The sequence below is a fragment of the Onychostruthus taczanowskii genome, unplaced genomic scaffold, assembly GCF_017590055.1.
Source record: "Onychostruthus taczanowskii isolate IOZ18803 unplaced genomic scaffold, ASM1759005v1 scaffold23, whole genome shotgun sequence".
NCBI classification, from domain to species: Eukaryota; Metazoa; Chordata; class Aves; order Passeriformes; family Passeridae; genus Onychostruthus; species Onychostruthus taczanowskii.
The window spans coordinates 2024102-2044967 of NW_024499573.1; the positions used below are offsets into that span (position 1 = coordinate 2024102).

The window sequence follows — 20866 nt, forward strand, 5'->3', positions numbered from 1 at the left end:
AGCTGTTTTAGATACACATTTTAGGGGATCACCTCTACAATTTAAAATTATTAATTCAGCCTACAGATAGAAGAGCTTAAATGGCTATTTTAAGTGAAGAACCTTACTGTTTTCCAAGAACCGTGGGAGATATAATCTGTAGATTAACTGTTAGAATGGGCAAGTCTAGACTTATTATTGGGTTTCTTATGCTTAGTGCAATTGTCCACATTACTGGGTGAGAGATATTGCACCTCAGAAGACTTCCCTGACAGACACTGTGTTGAAATTAATGATGTCTGCAAAACTAATGCTTTGACCAAAGAGGTAAAAAGAGTCTTGATCAAATAGTAAGCAGAAACTTATCAGACATTCGGCAGTTTTTACTGCTGTCACTGTTCATGTCTGCAATGGATTGAGTTGGTCTCCTTTGCAACCAGCATCAGTATTTTTGACACTGCGTTGGTCATGTCACATTTGCTTTCCACTGCACTGATGAAGTTTATCATCCAAACTCCAGAAGAATCACTTTAACATTGAAAGCATGCTTATGTATGTGCATTATTCTGACAGTACTTGAGCAATGATAAGTTGCACCCAGAGAATGAAGTTCTGTCAGGCTGAAATTAATTGAGGCGTAAGACATGACATAAAGTTTCAAAATTCTCATTCCAGGCCTTAGGAATGAACAGAAGACCAGAGTCCCAATGCCATCAATCACTATGCAAGTTGCACTAGACCCAGGCAACATGTTGAGTTTATTGTTTTTTTCTTACACAGCAAAGACAGCCAGAGGCATGAAAACAACATACAAAGCTTCCAAAAACACACACATTTAAAATACACACAAAATTTTAAAACACCCAAAATTTGGTATCCATTGATTTTACTAGGTTCTTTAAACTCAATTTATCACGACTAAGTCACATCCTGCGACCCACAGAATACCCTGTGCTCACCCAGTCTCCGTGACCCCTGCTTTCCTTGCCCAGGTCAGCCCCTGGCTCTCACTGAGTAAGGAGTCACATGGAGCAGTGCCTCCATACAAAAGCACCAAGACCTGAGTATGGCTCCAGCTCTACAGGAAAGGGAGAAACTCCAAGGCTCCAAGGTTATCTTTACAAGACAATACATTCTTGTATATTGGCAAACATGAGTTAAACTACTCTTGTATTCAACAGTTATTTTAAAATTATGGACTCTCTCCTGTACAGAATTTAAGAAATTAGCCATTTGATACAATAAGGGTATCAAGATACGAAATATTTTTATGCACTACTGCTAAAAGCACCCCATAAATTGCTATTTTTTTTCCTTTTTGATATTGCTTGGTTCATATTAATTGGTCCTTTTGGATGAAGGCACTAAGTTTTTGAACTTCTCTGCACCAACAATCTGCAGCATTAAAATAAAGGAATAAAGTGACAAGATCCTCTTGCATGTTTGGATGGCAAGTTTCAAGAATTAGACTGTAAATAATAGAAACGGTTTTCCCTTTTTTTTTTTTCTGTCATCATTATGGCTGGGATTTGTAAATGTAGTTATTGAAAATCACGAATCTGACCCCTTCAGACCTGTTGAAAATAAGATCTTGAGGAAGAACACATATTAGAGATATGGCAAAATCCCAGGACAGAGCAGTGTCACCACATCTGTGCCCTATCAGATGCATTGGCTGATCAATAGTCATTGTGTGTGATTCATCTCTGCCCCAAATTAATTTGTTCTGCTGTGCTCATATCTGCCATGTGACCTTTGTCTTATATTCAGTTTAATCTCCGTGTCTTCCTTCCTGTGGTAGAGATGTGGTCAAGGCTGTAGCCAGCCTCAGGAATGTAACTCACAGATCTGTTAACAATGCTTGAAGTAGATGAGGACTTTTGCTTTGCAGAGATAAGAACAAAACACCCCAGAAATTATTCAGTGATTATTACATTGTCCTATTCTCAGGGGAAGTGGGGACCATACATCATCTTTGCTTTGCGAGAAGCTTTTACGTATTTGAAAATGCTACAGACAGATAGATTCATGTTTCCAAAAAGCATAAAATGATTGTAGTTCCACACAGTTCAAGCATGAGTTAAGATTTACCAACATGAGCTGCGTGTGGATGTAGAGCTGTAGATCACTACCCTTTCCAAGGCTGAATCTGTTTTTTTCATGCGGTTCTAAAGGGATGATGCGTCAGCGTCAAAAGTATTTTTTAAGATCATGAAACCTGTATATACCATTTATGCCCAAGAAGCAGCACCTTTTACTATGTCATGTAAAAAAAAAAAAATATTTCACACAATTTCTTCCTGAAAAGTCTTGACAAATATTTATGACCTCTGAAGAGTTTACGTGTCAGTGGTTTGATTCTTACTTCCAGTCCTAGGAATTAAAAAGAGAAAGATGTGCATAGGTCTTCCTCCTCATTTCAGAGAAAACTGAGGTACTCAGAAATTAAGAATGTAAAACTATCTAAAAACCAAAATCATATATATATTGCTGAAATCAGGGTTGTGTTTATCCTTTCCAAGTTTCTTTTCTCTATGAAGTTTGGAAGGTTGCTGTTACTTGCCGTGAGTCTGCTTTTGTGATACTCTCTGTACCGCAGGTTCCACTTCATCCAGCTCTGCCAGCTGAGAACAGCTGGGTCATTTAAGTTTCACCTGACCTGTTCTCTGCCCACTCCACCTTCATTAGCCCTATTGCTGATATTAATTATGTTAGTCATTTAATCACAGGTGATTTTTTTTTGTAGTAGTAGTAGTGGCTGAGACAAAAAGAGCACTAATTGCCTTGAGGTTTTTATGCGTCATAAACTATTAGCTCTCCTTCCTTCCCACATAGTAGAAAGAATCTGCTTTTGGTATTATAATTACTATTATTATTATTATTATTATTATTATTATTATTATTATTATTATTATTATTACTATTGCACTTACAGAGAATTTTTTTTTGTTAGCCCTAATGTCCTGACCATATCCCAGTTTCTAGACTGACTGTTCTGTTTTGCTGTTAGATGCCTGTGTTATTTTTCTGTGTTCATCCTTAACAATTTAATCTAGTTTTCACCTTTTGTACAATTCTGTCTCAAGTAGCAGCTCATTGCACATTCATGACTTAATTAAAATTTCTTTGGTTATACTTACTATTTTTCTTTTTCATTAGAAGTTTTTACATGTATTCTCAGTATTGTTTATTCAATATTTACTAGTTCTCCTAAACTTTTTCTCTCTTACCCCTGCTTACCATAATAGCACATTTATTGATTCTGTGGGTTATTTAAAAATCTAGGCCTTTATAAACAGTTTTTGATAATTTTTTGTTGCTCTTCTTTCTTGCTGTTGTAAGCATCACTCATTAGAACATTTCACCCAAGCTGTCTTCCACCTTCCTACATATTTCACACAGGTATCTGCATAGTTCCTTGCCCTGAGTGCGCTGTTAGATCATTTTAATAAATTGTCATTTTCTTGAACTTTCCTGTAGACTACAGTGTTGACATGTTGAAGCATTTGATATTGTCTCTGGGAAACTAAGCCTCCCACAGGTCGTATCAGCAATGAAACCACAACCACTTTCTATATGGTTAATATATTGCTATGAGCTGATGGATGTCATTGGTTTATTTGATATATGGATACATAAAGCAATTAGTGCACATACATTTTTAAGTGAAAAGGATCTGTAGTCTATAGTAAAACAGTGGGGTAGTTGTTTTAGGTGTATATATGTGTGTTTATGAGTATAGTTTGAGAAATTAAGACATGAGACAGTAGAGCTGCTGGATATGAAGCTGCCTTCTGCTCAGGGCTTACTGCTAGTCTGGAAGGACTCCTGAGACAGAAGGAGACAGAACTCTTTATTAGCCTCTTGTTTCAGTTTGGTTTTATTCCTTTATTTACTTATATTGTGCTCCAAATAAAATGCATAATCAGAAGGACCTTTGTGTAAACCAAACAGAATTTTTCTCTTTATTTCAAGACTTGCAGTTCACAGAGACTTGCACCCAGTAAATTCTTCATCATTAACTTGGATATCCAAAACCTGTAATTTTTCTTCTCTTGTAGAATCAAGTGAACATGAAGAGAAGAGTACAGCTGTCTCGGGTGAGGCATCTGCCACCCAGCCTTGTCCTGCACCAGGATATGGTCAGCCTGAAGAAGCAAAGGAGGATATGGATGTTACAAAACAGACTAAACCTGAAGAGAATGATGATTTGGGCCCACTGCCTGATAACTGGGAAATGGCTTATACAGAAAAAGGGGAAGTCTACTTTATTGAGTAAGTCTTATTTCTTCTATTTTTCATAGCCACATTGTATTTAACTGGGTGGGAAAAGGGTTTGTATGGTGAAGTGGAGCATTGCACTCCTCCTCATTAAAACAGCAGGAAAGTTCTGGCTGTCAGGACTCCTGAGGGCTGGTGGCAATTCCTGCATTAGTGATTTAGATGGAAGCCTGCTGGGTTTTAAGATAGGTAACTGGTCTGCTTCTTTTGATGGTAGGAATTAAAGCTTTTGTTTCTTCGGTTAAAAGCAAGGCCTTTCCGCTCTTCTGGTGCTTTCTGCTGGGAAAGTAACACAATCACTGGTTTTGTCCTTCTTTACATGAACAGAGGTGGAGAGCATGAAGCTTTTTTCCATTTGAAGGGGAGCAAAATAAGTGGACTAAAAGCCAGCTAATGAACAGTAGAGGGAGACCATGCTGTATATAGAAATAGTAAAATAAATGACTGGACTATAAGGAGAATTAGTTATGTGTAGAAACTTTTCCCTGTTGGTAGACTATACATACCTGTTACTAATTAGTAAAGTCATTAAAGTAATGGATATGTAAGTTCTTTATGCTCTGTGTACTCTGATTAAGCCATTAGAGAGCATTCAAAGGAGGGCCGTGAGAATAGTGAAAGATCTGGAGGGGAAGCCTTATGAGTTGCAGCTGAGGTCGCTTGGTTTGTCCAGCCTGGGGAAGACAATGCTGGGGGAAGAACCCATTGCAGTCTGCAGCTTCCTCATAAGAGGAAGAGGAAGGGTAGACACTGATTCCACTCTTGTGACCAGGGACAGGACTCAAGGAAATGGCCTAAAGCTGAGTCAGGGACGTTTCGATTGGATATCAGGAAAAGGTTTTTCACCACAGCGGGTGTTGGGCACTGGAACAGGCTCCCCAGGAAAGTGCTCACAGCACCAGCCTGAGAGAATTAAGAGGGTTTGGACCATGCTCTTGGGCACATGGTGTGACTGGAGTGTCCTGCATAGGGCCAGGAGTTGGTCTTGATGGATCTCTTCCAACTCAGCACATTCTATGATTCTATTATTAATGTACATTACCAGGATAAAAATACAGCAATTTTCTGAGCTGGTATAACATTGTGTTCTTCAAAAGAAAAAAAAAAAAATGGAAAAACCAACATTTTCATCAGTAGAACTCTACAACAGAGGTAGAAGAAGCATTTATGTTTGTTTTAAGGAACTGCCTCAGTTTGGAACATTATCTGTTATTCTGATTATTAGTAGGCAAAAATAACATTTGGTGGTGTCAATTATGCTTTAAATCCTGTATTTAATTTAAAATGTTGTGACTATCACATGAAGTGTAAACAAATGTTAAGAATAAAGTTTGTGCATGTGACTTTTTAATGAATACTGGCATGACCAACTATAGCTTCTGGCATATACGAGGCTGAAAATAGTAGTAACTATTAAAACATAAGTGTGTTTGCTGAAAAGGGCAAAAATATGCTTGTTCTAGAAAAAGAATAATTATAATAACTTTGTCCAGGCAAGCAGAGAAAAGCTAGGATGACCTCAGGGCTAGTTGAAACCCTTGTTTCCTTCTTACCTTACTCCCAAATTTAATTTTTCCACACATATTGAATGATCTGACAGAAAGCAGACTGAATTATGTGACACTTTTATTTTCCTTGTAACAAAAACCTGTGGTACATTTGGGGGATGGGGGAAGGGATGATGGGTAGATCACTAACACACCAAGCTGTGATAGCAGTAAATACAGCAGGAGGTAATTTAATAGAAAATAAATATACATTTTTGTAACAAATACAGTGAATGCAAATAGCCCTGATGCTCTACAGAGCAGCCGTTGCACTCCTCAAATTCCTTTAATGTTACAGCTTACTTCCTTTCCTTGAAATGCTCTGGATTACACTGCAGTTCTGACAATGCTCATCATTCACTTCCACTAAATGAATGTTATGTAAAGCAAAGAAATCAATCAGAGGTGCAGACTGGATAGAAGGGCTGTTACAAGGACTTCTTGCTTTTGGGATTATATTCTTTAACAATGTATTTGCAAAAAAGTGCTATTACACATCTGTAAAAATACGAGATTATTCACTAGAACCCTAGCAAAAGGAGCTCTCTGATCATTTGAGCTTTCACATTGCACAGTCTTTGCAGGGTTAAGTAGGAATGTAATGCTGAGGGAATGCTGTTAAATTGCCTCTTTGTTTACAAGTCACTTTGGTTAATGGCATGAAGAGACTCCATTTGCTTTCACAAAAAAACGGAAAGATAAAAAGACAACAAAAACCTATTTGTCTAACAACATCTCCCTCAACAGTAGTAAAGATTGTACTAGATTATTAAATAATAGATGAAAAACAAGCATTTTTAAAGTGTACATCACAATAAGTGAGGGAAAAAAGCCACACTAGGCAGCATCTTTTATTCCTTTATTTGGGGCTCATGTGAACTGTGCCTTTCAATGCTAAAGCCTTCCAGCAGCAAACAATCTCAAATTCCAGGTTGTCACAGGTATACCCAAAGGTCTTAGATTTCATGACAGCAGTTTCATTCATTCACCTCAAACTAACCTCTAAAATTCAGATGTGATCTCACTTATCAAAACTGCTATCAGAATAGTGTGGCAGATTTACAGTGAGAGAGGAAGTGACTTCATAAGGGGAAAGATAATTGTCTATAGACAGGATTATTTATTTGTTAATCATTAATGGTTCAGTTAACTTTTTGTAAAGCACCGAGGAAGGAACTTCCTCTGCCTCAGGGACTACAAAGACCCAAAAAAAATATCATCTACCAGATTCAATGAATGATTCAGAGGATGGTTGTATTTTAGAGCACGTTTTGCTCTGTTTCTTCCTTTCATTCCCTTTTTGACATAGGTGTGTGACCTTATGTTTACCTATTTTAACGTTCACAGACAGAGCATGAGAATCTCTTCTTGCAACATAATACTTGCCAGTGTTTTTCAGGAAGAGCTACTTAAGTACATTTCTTGGGCTGTTTACAGCCTCCCTTACATATGAATCTGAATTTTCAAATACAGGCACACACTACACAAATAGGACTCCATCTCTTACATTTGGTTTCACTGAGAACATATGCTAATGAGAACATGCAATAATTAACAGACTGTATATAAATTGGAATGCCATCAAAAAACACTCCAGTTTTGCTCCTTCTTTAGTGCTTTAAATATGGCTGATAAGTGTGGCATATTTTGGCATGCTTAAATAAATCATAGTCATCACTGATTTTTAGCTTTTCCCTCTCCCAGGGCTAAGGAAAGGCTGTGATTCCCCATAGCCTTCAGACCTTGCCTTGCCAACAACTCTCAAACTACATACTAGGGACCCAAATTTGTGTGATTCATCTCTGCCCCAAATTAATTTCCTGACAAAGTCAGCAGATCTGGATGCTAGATCCCAATCAATAGGTGTTTGCTCAGTTGGTCCAGTGCAGTGCCAAAGCAAATAAGAAAGGACCAGCATGCTAGGTGCACATGCTATCATGTGCAGTCATCCTGAAATGTGGGCCTCACCCAGCTGTCCAGCTTCACCCCATACATTATTACATCATAGACTGTCCTGTGCAGTTGGCTACACAATTTAATACTCTTTTATAAAAGGCAGAATTGGTTTTCTCTCTCTCCAGCCTTCTCTCCACACGTAAGCAGCAGAACTCTGAAAGGGCCGCAGGGACAGTAGGAGATGAAACCTAAAGCTATTTGACTCTATACTGTTCAAAATCATCTATGGTTTCCTTTGTTTATCCTACATTCATTGTTTTCTTAGTGGAATCGAGAATAAATGCAAGCCATAATAGAACATCTTTAAAGGATTATTTTTTTACTTGTGTTTATTAATTTTAGGAGAATGTGGCCACACAAGGATTAACAAACCTGGTTAACTTTCCAGTACATCTTGCAGGCATTTGGTCTCTTACTACTTCAACAGCTACTTCTTAAAACAGTATAGTCAGCATTGCTTTTTGGACCGGTTGCAGTATCTTTTCTAGTTGCTAAAGATTTTTTTTCATTATGAAAGTATCATAAAAGACTGAAACAGCTATAAAATAGTCCTGTGCAAGGACTCTCCTTTTCACTGTAATAAACAGCCATTAAGTTTTTTAATACAGCTGGTGCAATTTCAGGTGATATCTGAAGAGTACAGCTACCAGAATATTGCTATGGACTTCACTGGGATCAGTTTTTCTTCACAGTAATTTTTAAGGCAGGAAAGTTTTTTGACTGCAGGAATAACATTTATCCCAACATCTTGTTTACCTGAAGAACCATGATATATTTAATTGTTCCTGATTGTTCCATCAGTTCACCACCACAAAGCAAGATGTTTTAGTTAAGCCTGGATACACCATTATTGTATTTTATACTATAAGATACTAAAAGTACCGGGTAAAGTATACCCTTCTACCTGCTCAAGATTACTTTCATATCCTGCAGTAACTACGGGAACTTTTATAAGTTAGTTTGGCACTTCTGTGAGTATGTTACATCAGAGTAGGAGCCTATAATACTGAAATGTTTTGGTGGTCTGGTTGTTGGGTTTCTGCTACTTGAATTAAGTAGCAATTAGGATGAAGGATTTTTTTTTCACATACTGTTATAATATTCACTTCTGATGGGATTTTTCTTTGGGAAACAAGCCATCTTATATCAGTAAGATACATTGTATAGACAATTCTGACCCATCAGAGGTCTTGTGAATATCATTATAATTGGTTTTCTTTGTTTATGTATTAGATTGGATCTGTCAGTTTTGGTCAGCATAACAAATCAGATTTCTAATGCACGTTGGACTTCAATGTGACTTACAGCAGGACAGGCAGCTGAAAGAAACCAAGAGGGATCTTTTCTCCTGAGACCACTTCCTTGCCTCATGACAAGTTAATTAGGAACATGAAGATGGTAGAACTGGAAAGAATTTGTGGAATTATGAATTCCGTTTTTTTTCCACTTGTCTATTGATGTTATAAAGACATTTTCAGTCTGTACTAGTCTTGCGCTCTCTTGCTCTCACTTGCTGTTTTTGTCTGCACTGACATCCAGGTCAAACTACCAGCTTAACTCCTCTTGTCTTTCCTCACTTTCTTATTTCTAGTCTTCCCCCCAAAGGTCTCTGCTGCTGTGCTCTGCAGAATTAATCTTCCAGCACATTTCCTCTGATATTTGTAGTGTTGTTATAACTTTCGTCCTTTGTATTTATTGAACTAGAAGAATCAGCTCACCTGGCTTGCCATGTAGCATTAAGTATCTAACATAAACCAGTTGCCAAGACTCCTTCTGTGGTCAGTGGAGAGAGATAATTACCTCCAGAGACTGATTCATCCTGTCCATATATAAGGGCAGAATTAATTTGCCAAAATACAGCTGCTTCTACTAGTAAATATGTCTCCAGATATCCAAAACTATGTCTGCAGTAGTATGTAATTTGTGTCAGGAGTACACTTTTGAAGGAAATCTTCTGGCTGTCTTCACACACTGTGGTTTGGCTCACATTTCAGTGTACCCACATTGGATTCCTTTCAGACGAAACAGAAAAGAAAGTTGAACTCTGGGAGTGCGCTTAGTTTTCTTACAACCTCTGGTCCTTGAACTCCATCCATGAGACCAGATGCGAGTTAAAACTGTCCTGAGCTCCTTCTGATCAAAACCATTTCCATATCTAAACTAGCAATATCAGAAGACTGCAGAGTGAATCTCTTGGTGCCGATGGCCCAGCAGCCACAGCTCCTAGATCCTTTCAGGTGCCATGGGCTGCATGCCTGTGAATGGAGCACAGTAGGTGAGCTCCTGCTGTGCATCTTTTGGTTTAAATTCAAGTGAAAAGCTTACAAGACTGGAGAATGCTTAATGTGAAAAAGGAGATAAATGAGAGAGATTCATTGGAAAAGTGACCTCCTGATCTAAGCCAAAGCACCACTGTAGAGGCACAGTAACAGCCCAAGACATCTCCATTATCATGGCAGAAATGACACAGAACTTGTCAAAACCAGGACCCTTCTAGAGTGACAGCTAGAGGCCACTGGGGTGATGATATGACCAGCATTATGTCACTTAAGAGCATATGGTTAGGTGGTTCTGATGGGTGATAGGTAAGATAAAATATTCTGTATAGGTGTCTCTCCCTTGAAGAGAGAAAAATCCTACACAATTGGCTATGTAATTTTCGTAGTCACATGAGACGAAGCCCACTCTTTGTCAGAAATTAAACTGCCTCAGTCAAAGAGAATTACTTCAACAGTAGAAATTACCATAGGAGACTTTAGGCATTTATATATTCCTCAAAAAGTCATGCATAAGCATCTTCTGCTCCTGTGACTGCCTAGAGGCAGTGCCACTGTCTGTAGGCTGAGTGCATAAGTACTTATCTACTGCCCAAGGCCATCCAAGGTTCACAGGATAGGAACTCCCAAACCTGGGTCTCTCAAGGACCATGAACTCTGAGCACATGGTGAAATGCAAGGCAGGCTGGCAGTCACAGCTGCTGCCATGCAAACCACTGCCAGAGGACAGCTTCCTTTCGTATCTGTTCCTACATGTGTGCAAGGAGTTTAGGGAGCATCCCACAATGAATGGGTTGCAAAATTGCTGGTTTAATGCTTTGTTTTCCTATCCATGAACTTCCATACACAAATTATTTGAATATCATTATTGTGCCACTTGAAAATCTCTGCAGATAAGCAAAGCTTCAGCATAAAGTAGAAGGAGGGAGGGGTTAGCATTGCTGAAGTCAGGCCATTACAGAGAATTGTGGTTTTCTTCTTGTCTGCTCCCCTTTGCTCAAGTTGTTATATCAAGGACCAGGTCAAATGTAATGTGTTCACAGTAAAAACCCAAACAAACCCACATGTGCTTCCCCCAAACACACTGAAACAATGCTCATTTTGAAATGCTTTCCACAATAACATGCAAGTTACATACCTTGCAAAATGCACAATTTAGACCCAGTTTGCAGTGCTTTTAAAAGGCCATTCCTGTCAGTAAGTATTTTCTGTATTTCCTTCAAAAATGTTTCAAGAAGTTGCCTGCGGGCTTTTTTAGTACAAGAAACTTTATCGGTCAAAGTGCTTTAAACTGACAGTTTGGTAACACAAATCCATTATATCCAAATCTTAAATAAAATAATATACTGTCTAGCAAATAATTATAATAAAAAGATAACAGTTAGATAAGAAAAGCCATGCTCCTAGTATTTTTTACTTCCTAAAGATATTGAGTAGTATCCAGTGAGATTCCCAGAAAGCCTCTGGTCCTGGTACCCAGCTCCAGAACTATTAACAGGAAACAGAGGCATTTAAACAGTCTCTGTGAAGTCTTAAAAGCAGAGCTACAAAGAAAATCTGGAGAAGAGCATGAGGTTGAGTCAAGGCTTCTGGGAAGTATTCTGTGCTTTCTTTCACTCTTTGTTTCACTCTTCACCCAGCTGAATAACATTTTTTTCACAAATATTTAAAATTGTGTGCAACTAATACCAGATGACTGATTATAATAAACTGTTTCTGCTAGATGCAAATACTTAGCAAAGAGAGAGGATTTAAGTTAGTTCAGCAATAATTATTTTATTGACTTTTGGCTAAAATATTAAGCTCCGCTGCTTTACTGAATGACCTATATAAAAGACCAAAAAAACCAATTGCAATACACTTCAGGCCTATATGCAGTTACTGTTTTGTATATAGGTAACAAATCTGGGTGAATTTTAAAAAGTTTTTCTCTTTCCATGCTCCACCTGCTTGAAGCAAGACCAAAGGCATCCGTTATTAAGGAAACTTTCCTTCCAAAATTTCAAAAATTAGGATTTTACTGTTGATTTTTAGAGAGGTTGTAAGACATTCATTGTTGATTTGCCAGCACTTATCTCAGTAGTCCTAACTAGTAATCAAAATCATTGAAATCATGGACTTTCTAGACATGTTTTTAATGATAAGGTATAGTTATTGCCAAGTCATGAAGCATTGGTCAGTGTAAAACATTGCTGGACCCACAGCTGTATTTCTCACAAGATGCTTTTGTTGCATCACTTCACTGTCGTTCCATCACTGACAACTCCAAATGCCTGTTTGAGACAGCTGCTGCTGCAATTCATCTGCTCTTCATTCATAACTAGTCCATAAATCCCAGCCCCTTTTCCTTCTGTCTGTCTCTAAGACAGTGGACACACGTGAATATACCTAGTGTTAAGGTAGGCAGGTTATGCCCCTACAGGGGTTTTCTAGTGCTTAAGCATTCAGTGTGCCCAGCCTATGCAGGAGATATGTGTTCATGTTTCTTTTTCCATTAGTGTTAATTTGACCAATTTACTGTTCCTTCTGTCTCTTCCACAGTTGAAGCTTTCCTATCGAGGCTTCCTTTAAATTTTACTAAAAACAGGAGATAAAGGTTGTCTCCCTTTAGCTTTTACACATTCTAGTCCTTTGCAGAGCTGAAGAGGGAATAGCTGCTGACACAAGGGAGATGGGAAGAACACCCTGCCAAGTAAACCTCCTATGCAGGACAGAAGTAGACATGCATAAAACCCACAATGTTGTACTCCAGGGCTACTCATTTCCCTCTTTTACTGAGAGCAATGTGTCATGTCTGTCCTCCTTGAAGGAATGTTTGTGTGTTGTGTACCTGGTTGCTAAGATCCAAACAAACACTAGGGAGAACATAGGAGGACATGGATGGTACTGCGGAGGTGTTAGAAGTCAGGTGGGGTCGATTCTTCCTTCTTTCAAGTCCTGCCTTCAGGGCAGGAAAGGAATTTTTACCCACTAGAGCACGTGTCTAGAGGCCTTTAGAGTCCCATTGCTTGAGTTGTTTAGTCCCACTGCATTTTAGGTTTAGTATAGATTATGAAATGGAGAGGCAGGGCAAGGAAAAGAGGGATGAATTTCAAATGGTTCTTTGCTCCTGCAGTTATTTGTTATAGACAAAAGTTCTTGTGGATGAGTTTTGCTTTTACTAAGTAGCTGAACAGGTTTGACAGATATCACCTAGAAGAGGATATTGAGTGCTCTAAGAGCTGATCTAAATGAAATATCATCTCCATTCTGTGAAATTTCACTGCAGACTGAAGGATCACTCTTCTGTTGGAAGAGCTCTTGATTTTTTAGGGTTTTTTATGGTTTTGTTTAAAATGGCCATCTTGCACAAAACTGTGACATCAGTCCTGCTGTGGGAAGCCACATTTATGCTACAGTGAAGAGTAACTGCTTGCTGTTCTTAGTTTCAACTAAAGCCTTGAAGGTTGTAATTCAACTAATTTGCATTTTTAAATATTGATATTTAATTGGGCTTGTTTCCAGCTTGGCACCTGTTTTTGCAGACACTTGAAAACTATTTCTAAAAATATTATATGGGTGTTTTCAGGGCTGGTGAATTGGCCTAGTCTGGTGGGTGGACATTGGCCAGTTGACTTGCAAGAGAGTTGGCTTTTAGTACTGCTGCTGTCACTGGCTTTTTTGGTGGCTCTGGACAGTAATTTCATGACTTTGTGACTCTATTTTCTTGCCTCTAAACCAGGGCTGGTTATTTTTATTTCCTTTGTAAAATGCTTTGCTCTATACCACAGCAAACATTGCTAGTAGTAATCATATGTATTGCTCTTTTAAAGTCATAGGACATGATCTGTGATTCTAATTTAGTCCCTGCAGTCAGTGGGGGTCCCTAAAATAATTCAGAATTAAGATTTGGGAGAGAGTGGCTGTTGTCCAGACATGCCCACACTCCAGAGATGCAACTGCAGCTCCCACAGGAATGTCCAAGCTCGCTCTGAGCTCTGGCACTGCTAAAAGGGTATCCCTGGTGGTGTGGAGCTCAGCATGTGCTGCTGGATGCACCCAAGGAGCTCAGTGGATGGATGCTGGGGTGATGAGCCCATGCTGAGCTCCATCCTGCAGCACTGATACTGCTGGAGCATCTCCCCCAGTTAATTTAAAGCTAGCTCAAGTATGTCTGCACAAGCTGTGGTGGGGCTGTGACTGCAGCATAAAAATGCACCCTACAGGAGAGCACAGGAGCCAGAGCTTCTGAGAAAGTGTCTTAGTTACACTTGCAATCAAGCACAGGCTGCTGGCATAATTTCAAATTCACCTTACCTTTGGCTCATCATTCTTCATATCTGCAAATATAGCTCAGCTCTCAAAGGGAAGGGTTTGTTTGTCATCTTCACCTGTCATGTATGGTGCTCTAGACTAGATAATGCTTTTAAGAAAAAATAATTTAAATGCCTCAATTTTCATTTTAGTTGCCATTTTATCCATACATAACTCTGCTCTACCTTCCTTCCCATTCAAAATGTGGAGGAAGCTTTAACATGGTGACAGTTATGCTGAGAAGTAGGCACTGTCACTGTTTTGAGAGAGAGAGAGAAGTCGAGGTAGTGGAAAATTTATCTGCCATGGAAGACAAAGTGGGAGAAGGCATTGGTTCTATTTATTTATTTTTCCCTAGGGGAGCCAGTGGTGTTGGGATCACGTGGACTGTATCAGTAACTAACAAACTCACAAACAGTTACATCCTAATCCATTTTTTTGCCAGATCCCCTGTATTTGTACACCTTATACCAATGTTTATTAGAGAAGTCATATGCACACTGTAAAATGACATAGCAAATTAATAATAAATGAAATAATTCAGTATTGTACGGAATGAGCTTCCTCCTAGGATGTCTCAGATAAAAAAACCATGGGTTAGAAGTGTCTCTGAATGATGGTATTGTAGGAAAGGCATCTAAAAATATCAAGGAGGAATGATCACATCATTTTCTGGTTTATAGTCCTCTTTAATATATTTACAATATTTGGCTCCAAATTTAATTGCTTATGGGTAAAGTATACATTGAAAGGGTCTGGCTTTTAAGTCTCATTAGCTGTGCTAAGTGTAATTCATTTAGCAAAGTGATCTCCCAGAAAACAATTTTTGCCAGTTCAATGCTCTTTGATGGCTGATTTCTCAAAGATCTATTCTGAGTATAGAAAGGAGCCACATGATTCATTCAGCTTGTGCATATCTATTTTATCTCTATAGAAGGATTATATATGGAGAGATAAAGGTTTGTTAAACAAAGTATCATTAATCACCCTGTCCGGAAATGTAGACTTTGCAGGAGCATGCTGTAATTTGCATCACTTTTGCAATGCCTTGTCACTGCTGCTGGAGAGAAATAACAAACCTGTATTTATAAAAAAGACAGGTTTAAGATGAAAATAATTCTATCCGAAAACTGTGAGAATGGTACAGAATCCTGTCGCCTGCACTCGATCAACGGGAGAACACTGTATTTGTAATAAATTCCTTTTGCTCTGGATGAGTTCTGCATTTTCAATGAGGTTAACTTGGCAACATTCTAGTTGATTTTAATAAAAATAGCTGCTTTGAGGACAGGGAGCTGAGGTTGCCAAATTTACAACTGCCTTGCACAATTACTCTTACACCTCCTTCAGGGCTACTTAGAACCAGTAAGCAAATTAAGTGTATCGATTGCAATTTTGTTGGACTAACCCTTTTTTCTTAAGGAATAAACTTGATTCCTTTCAGTATGTGTCTGCTCAGAGTGATCTCTTTTCTTTTCAGCCATAACACAAAGACAACATCATGGCTGGATCCACGACTTGCGAAAAAGGCTAAACCTCCAGAAGAGTGCAAAGAAAATGGTAGGTGATTAAGTTTTCCTAGCTGCTCAGAGGGGATTTTCCTTTGTGTGTGTGTGTCTCTTTCAGTTCTTACAAAAATCAGGCATTTGGGGGAATGATGAAAGGTGTTTAATTGCTGCTTTGGTTAGAAGCCATAAGTGATACCAGTTCTCAGTGTGCCATGTGTTTCTGCTTTTTATTCCCCTTTCTGATGCTATCCAAAGCTGAGGATCACAAGTGTGTTTTCTGCCTGTTGTGTGTGTGACTCCGGGACTGACCCTCTCCCTCATCTCCTACAGAGAACTTTGGTCTGCAGAACAGAATCCTTTTCAGATTCTGAGCTTTTAATCTACAGGCGATTCAATGCATAAGGGAAACTAGCAGCACCGTGGGAATATGAATATTGTTTGATTTGTATTTAAAGGTACAGTGCTATGCTATTTAATAGCCAATTTAAACAAAATAGTGTCTGATAAAACAGGGTGTGGGAGGGAGAAAAGAGATCAGTGTCTGTCAGAGTTCAAGGCTGGATTTGGGGGGGGTACTACATTGCTAATGCTTTAAAATTTAAAAGCATACTGCTGAGGATGCTTAAAGGAGCTGTAGCTGTTTGCAGGAGAAATTATTATATTGACAGATTCAGAGATTTTAAATAATACAAATCATATCAGTATCATTTCTAATTTTTCTCTGGTAAAGTTTATCAGTATTTAAAGCATTTAATAAAGTCAATGCAAGAACGCGTTGTAACCGATCTGTTTCTGATAAGGGTTTTTTTCATTGTTTTACACTTCCATGTCAGTTCGATTAGTCAGTTAAGATGTTGTGATTTCTAAATACTGCTACTTATTTTATTGTTGTGAGATACAGAGCATTAAATGCATGCATGCTACATGCATTAATTCAAAGCATTTTTAAATATTTTAAATGTATTCGTAAGTTTTCACATACTGCATCTGATTAATTTTAAATTTTCCAAAATACATTCATTTGGTTAACGTAAATACCATTAACAGAAAGGAAACTCAAGGCTGATTAAGAGGTCACTGAGGAGTTGCTGGCTGTATGAATTGCATGGTCAGTGGTTTGGTAAAAAATGTTCCCGTGTTGGATTTTTTGTAAATGGCTTTCTTTTGAAAGATTGTTATACTCCAAAAATAGCTTCCTTATTTCAGCAGCAATTCTGACGTGCTCTTCTGACATCAGAAATTACATGTCTGAATGATTTTGTGATGCTTATTCTATCACAGACAGCATGAGCTCCCAGACTAAATTCTACAGTGATTACAATAGAGGTCTGATACTGAAACAAAACAAGGGCACAGGAGCTTTGCTTTCTAAATCTCTCACATTGCTTACATGAGCCTATATCTTAGCCTGCTTCTTAGATAATACTAATGGAAAAAGCAGGAAAAAATCTACCAATATCTGTGGAGTAACATTGCACAGAGTTACTTGGAGTAAATATGTGTTGGGTTTTTTTTCTTTTTCTGTTAACTGTTGTATACTGAGATCAGAAGAGCACTGAGATGTTAAAAGAATACCTAAGTGTCTGAAACAATTTCAAATGAAGACCAGTGCATTAAAGAAAAAGCATTATTTTATAGTTATTTGACTACTGGATTACTGAATCACTATAGTATGCTGGGTCATGTTGTTCTTTTAAGGTTGCTCTGCTCATTAATGCAAAGTACTTGGAGTGATGCATAAAAGACTTTAGGGAGAGATTTTCTGTTCTTACAATGATTGTTCTTCCAATATCCTATATTTTCTAAGGTTCTGTTTTTCAAAAGTGTCTTTTTTTTTTTTTTTAATCTAATACCTGCAGAGGAAAAAGTTCTTCAAAACCACTTATATGCCTTAAAATTACTGCACCTTGACATGGTGGTCCAACACAAGGGACTTTGTTATAGCACATAGGGATTTGTAATTTTTGTTCAAATTTAATCTAACTTCAAGAATTAATTTCAGCTATGGCTTGGTATATTTTTTATGCTAAACATCTTTTCTGTTACACTTTGTGATTTATAATTCTGGCATATTTTACTCAGGGAAATAAAATTTAAGAAAGACATCAGTGTTTAGATAGTAAATGATACTTACCTTGATGATTTATCACTACCTGCATAACTCTTTCTTTTCATTGACATTCATTTTGCCACATCTGAAACTTATATTGGTTCTCTGAGATACATTAGGACTTCTTGATCACCTACCAGAATCTGCTATCAGGTTTTGATTGTGAATAACACAAATTTTGTGTTCCCCTTTCAGTGCAAATCCTGGCAAATCCTGGCAAATCCTCCTTCTTCATTCTGCCACCAGCACACAGTTTCCACACCAGACAATGTCCAAGCAGTGCAGGATATCAGAGTCCTGATCTTCTGGGCTGGTGAAATTGAGGGCCCCCTCTGCTCCAGGCATTTCCTCTCTTCCACTATCTGCTCTTCAATGCTCCTTTGACAAATATGATTTCTGCATTATCTCTGGCTTCTGTAGCTGCAAATCCCAGAGCTTGCTCATTTCCTTTTGCAAAATCTGAATCAACCTTCCAGCACATCCCTCCTCTTAAAAAATTTTCACGTGCTTTTGCCAAGAGATTGACAAGCTCTACCAAGTCAAGCTTTCTTCACCTACATACTGTGGGCTCCTTCTGTTTTTCTTTAATGATACCTACTGCTCTAAATCCCTTTGTAGGTCAGGAAATTTTAAGTGATGATCTTTATTTCTGTCTCTCTGTCATGGAATTTCTGTGTGAGTTTCAGCAAATTACTTTGACTTTTGCTCTGTCAGATCTACTTAGATGGCAGGACTTTCAAGCAAGAACCACCTCTTATGTTCTGTTTTTATGGTGCCAATCTGAGTTTCATAATAGCAATAAGCAGAAATAGCTGGCAGTTCTACAATAACAGCTGCAATTTTTTACACATTTCTGATTTCCTCCAGAAAATCTTGACCTTAATAGAAATAATTGTTTTTTTCTCTGCTGAAAATATAAGTTAAATGGTTTTGGCTTTCTGAATTTAGATACTACTTTTAAAATTTTTTTTCACATCAAAATTGGTTAAACAATTATTATGTGTAGAGTACTAGAGAAGTTATAGTTCTGCCCCTTTGCATGTGTGATCTGGATTCCCTCATTGCTAAATTTCCTGTAAAGTCATATAACATAACAGATTCACAGGTTTGCATGATTACAGGTATATTATGTGAGTGGTCTTCTAACTGAGTCTGTTCTTCAGAAGAGAATATGGAAAAGAATGACGAGTCCCATAAGGCAATAAGAAATGTAGTTTAATACTGAAAGGCAGCTCAACTGTAATGACATGAAATATCAGAGGTTTTAGAGAGTTCATTTTTAATTAAGAAATGTAGCAATTAATTTTTTCAAGTTCTTTAATTCATTTTAGGGAACTTTTATTCTGGAGGAAAATCAAAAATTTCTTCTGTATCCAGTTTGGGGATTAAACAGCTCTTGAAATTTCCTGGGATCAAATACGTCAAGTTTCACTTATTTCCTTTAAAAATGTCACTGATTTCATTACTAATCCATCCCATTCCATAGCCTCTATCACTCTTAACCCTCTCTTTCTTTTTATGTCAACCTCCTTTCTTCTATCTCCTAGTTTTCAAATATGAGTAGGCCTACAACTATAAATAAAACTTTGATTTCACCTAGCATTCATCCATCATCTGTCTTTCCATCTCCTCTACACCCACCAACTTGACTGCAAAATATAGATATTTATGTAGGGTGAGCTGAGTTGCCTTTATACTTCATTGACTGCAAATGTCAGCTCTGCTCTGGCACTTAGAGGACACAGATACCAGATTCACCTGTGTAAACACCTGCATGCAGACAGGCTGCTGCATTCCAGTGTCTTCATGTTGAGCTGGACCCCATCCCATCCCTTTTTGTTGGGTTGTGCATTCCCCATTCCTACAGGCAATATCTTTGATGCGCTCACTGCCCCACACAGCTCTTCTTCAGATTTCATCATTGGTTACCTGATTCCTTACTATGCTGCACTAAGATGCACCAACCTTTCATATTGCTGTTTTATAGATGCATTTGGGCATAGGCATGCTGGTTTTATGGGTAAAGCATTACTTCTTGATTCCCTTACATGTATTTCTCTCTGGAAGCCATGTAGAGAACTTTTATCTTATATGGATACTGTTTGTGTTTATGATACCTGCAACTTGTAGAGGGTAAATACTTTCCTACAAATAGTTTTTTTTTTTATTTGATTGTTTTTACTTAGAACTCCATTTTGCAGATTATTAACCCCATTTTAAGTATTATTTAATCAGTTTTGTAATGGAGCTGGCATTGCTTGCAATAATATTGATCACAATGAATTTTTTTTATCATTTTTTGACATATTGAACATGGCTTTCTCTGCTTGCATTTTCAATTTACATTAATTAAACCATAACAAAATATTTTGAACTGTTATGACCTTTGGAAGGTCATTTCATGCTGGCAACACCATCTGGGCATTTATTGACCAAAACACTCTTCCATGCCAAACTCACTATAATGGTAATAAGAAAAGGGTCACCTTATTCCTGGGAGTTCAGAAGACACTCCTCTGGACAGCCTGGTTCAGTGGCACAGCTTATAAGAGTAATTGTTCCTCCTTGGGTAAGTTTTAGGACAAAATGGCTGTCCACACGTACATACCTTGGCTGGCTGTGCCCTGGGCAGCATTCTGGTGTCTCTCAGGGGGAGGTCTTGAATAGAGTGCAGCTTCCTTGGAGGACACCTATCAGTGTAAGAGATGAGTCCTTTGAGCTGTTATGGACTGCTGAGTATTACTTTGCCTTCAGAACCATTGCAGTTTCTCATAGTCTCAGCCATACAAATCCCTGTAGAGTGCTAACAGTAATCTTAAATAGAGTTAGTAATTACAAGGACAAGAAGGAATAAAAGTAGCGGCAAAAAAATTCTATTTTCCTTGACTATTTAGTGAGCATTTGGCTCTCTTGTAC

At 38.0% G+C, this 20866-nt stretch overlaps 1 protein-coding gene across 2 annotated transcripts in view; it reads left to right on the plus strand.

Annotated features, from left to right (window-relative positions):
- MAGI2 (membrane associated guanylate kinase, WW and PDZ domain containing 2) overlaps window positions 1-20866 on the plus strand; it is a 704176-nt gene that overhangs the window by 464314 nt on the left and 218996 nt on the right. For both annotated transcript variants that reach the window (XM_041405490.1, XM_041405491.1), the window contains exons 5-6: window positions 4041-4254; window positions 15813-15892. In XM_041405490.1, coding sequence (XP_041261424.1) covers window positions 4041-4254; window positions 15813-15892 — 294 coding nt within the window. The remainder of the gene's footprint in view (window positions 1-4040; window positions 4255-15812; window positions 15893-20866) is intronic.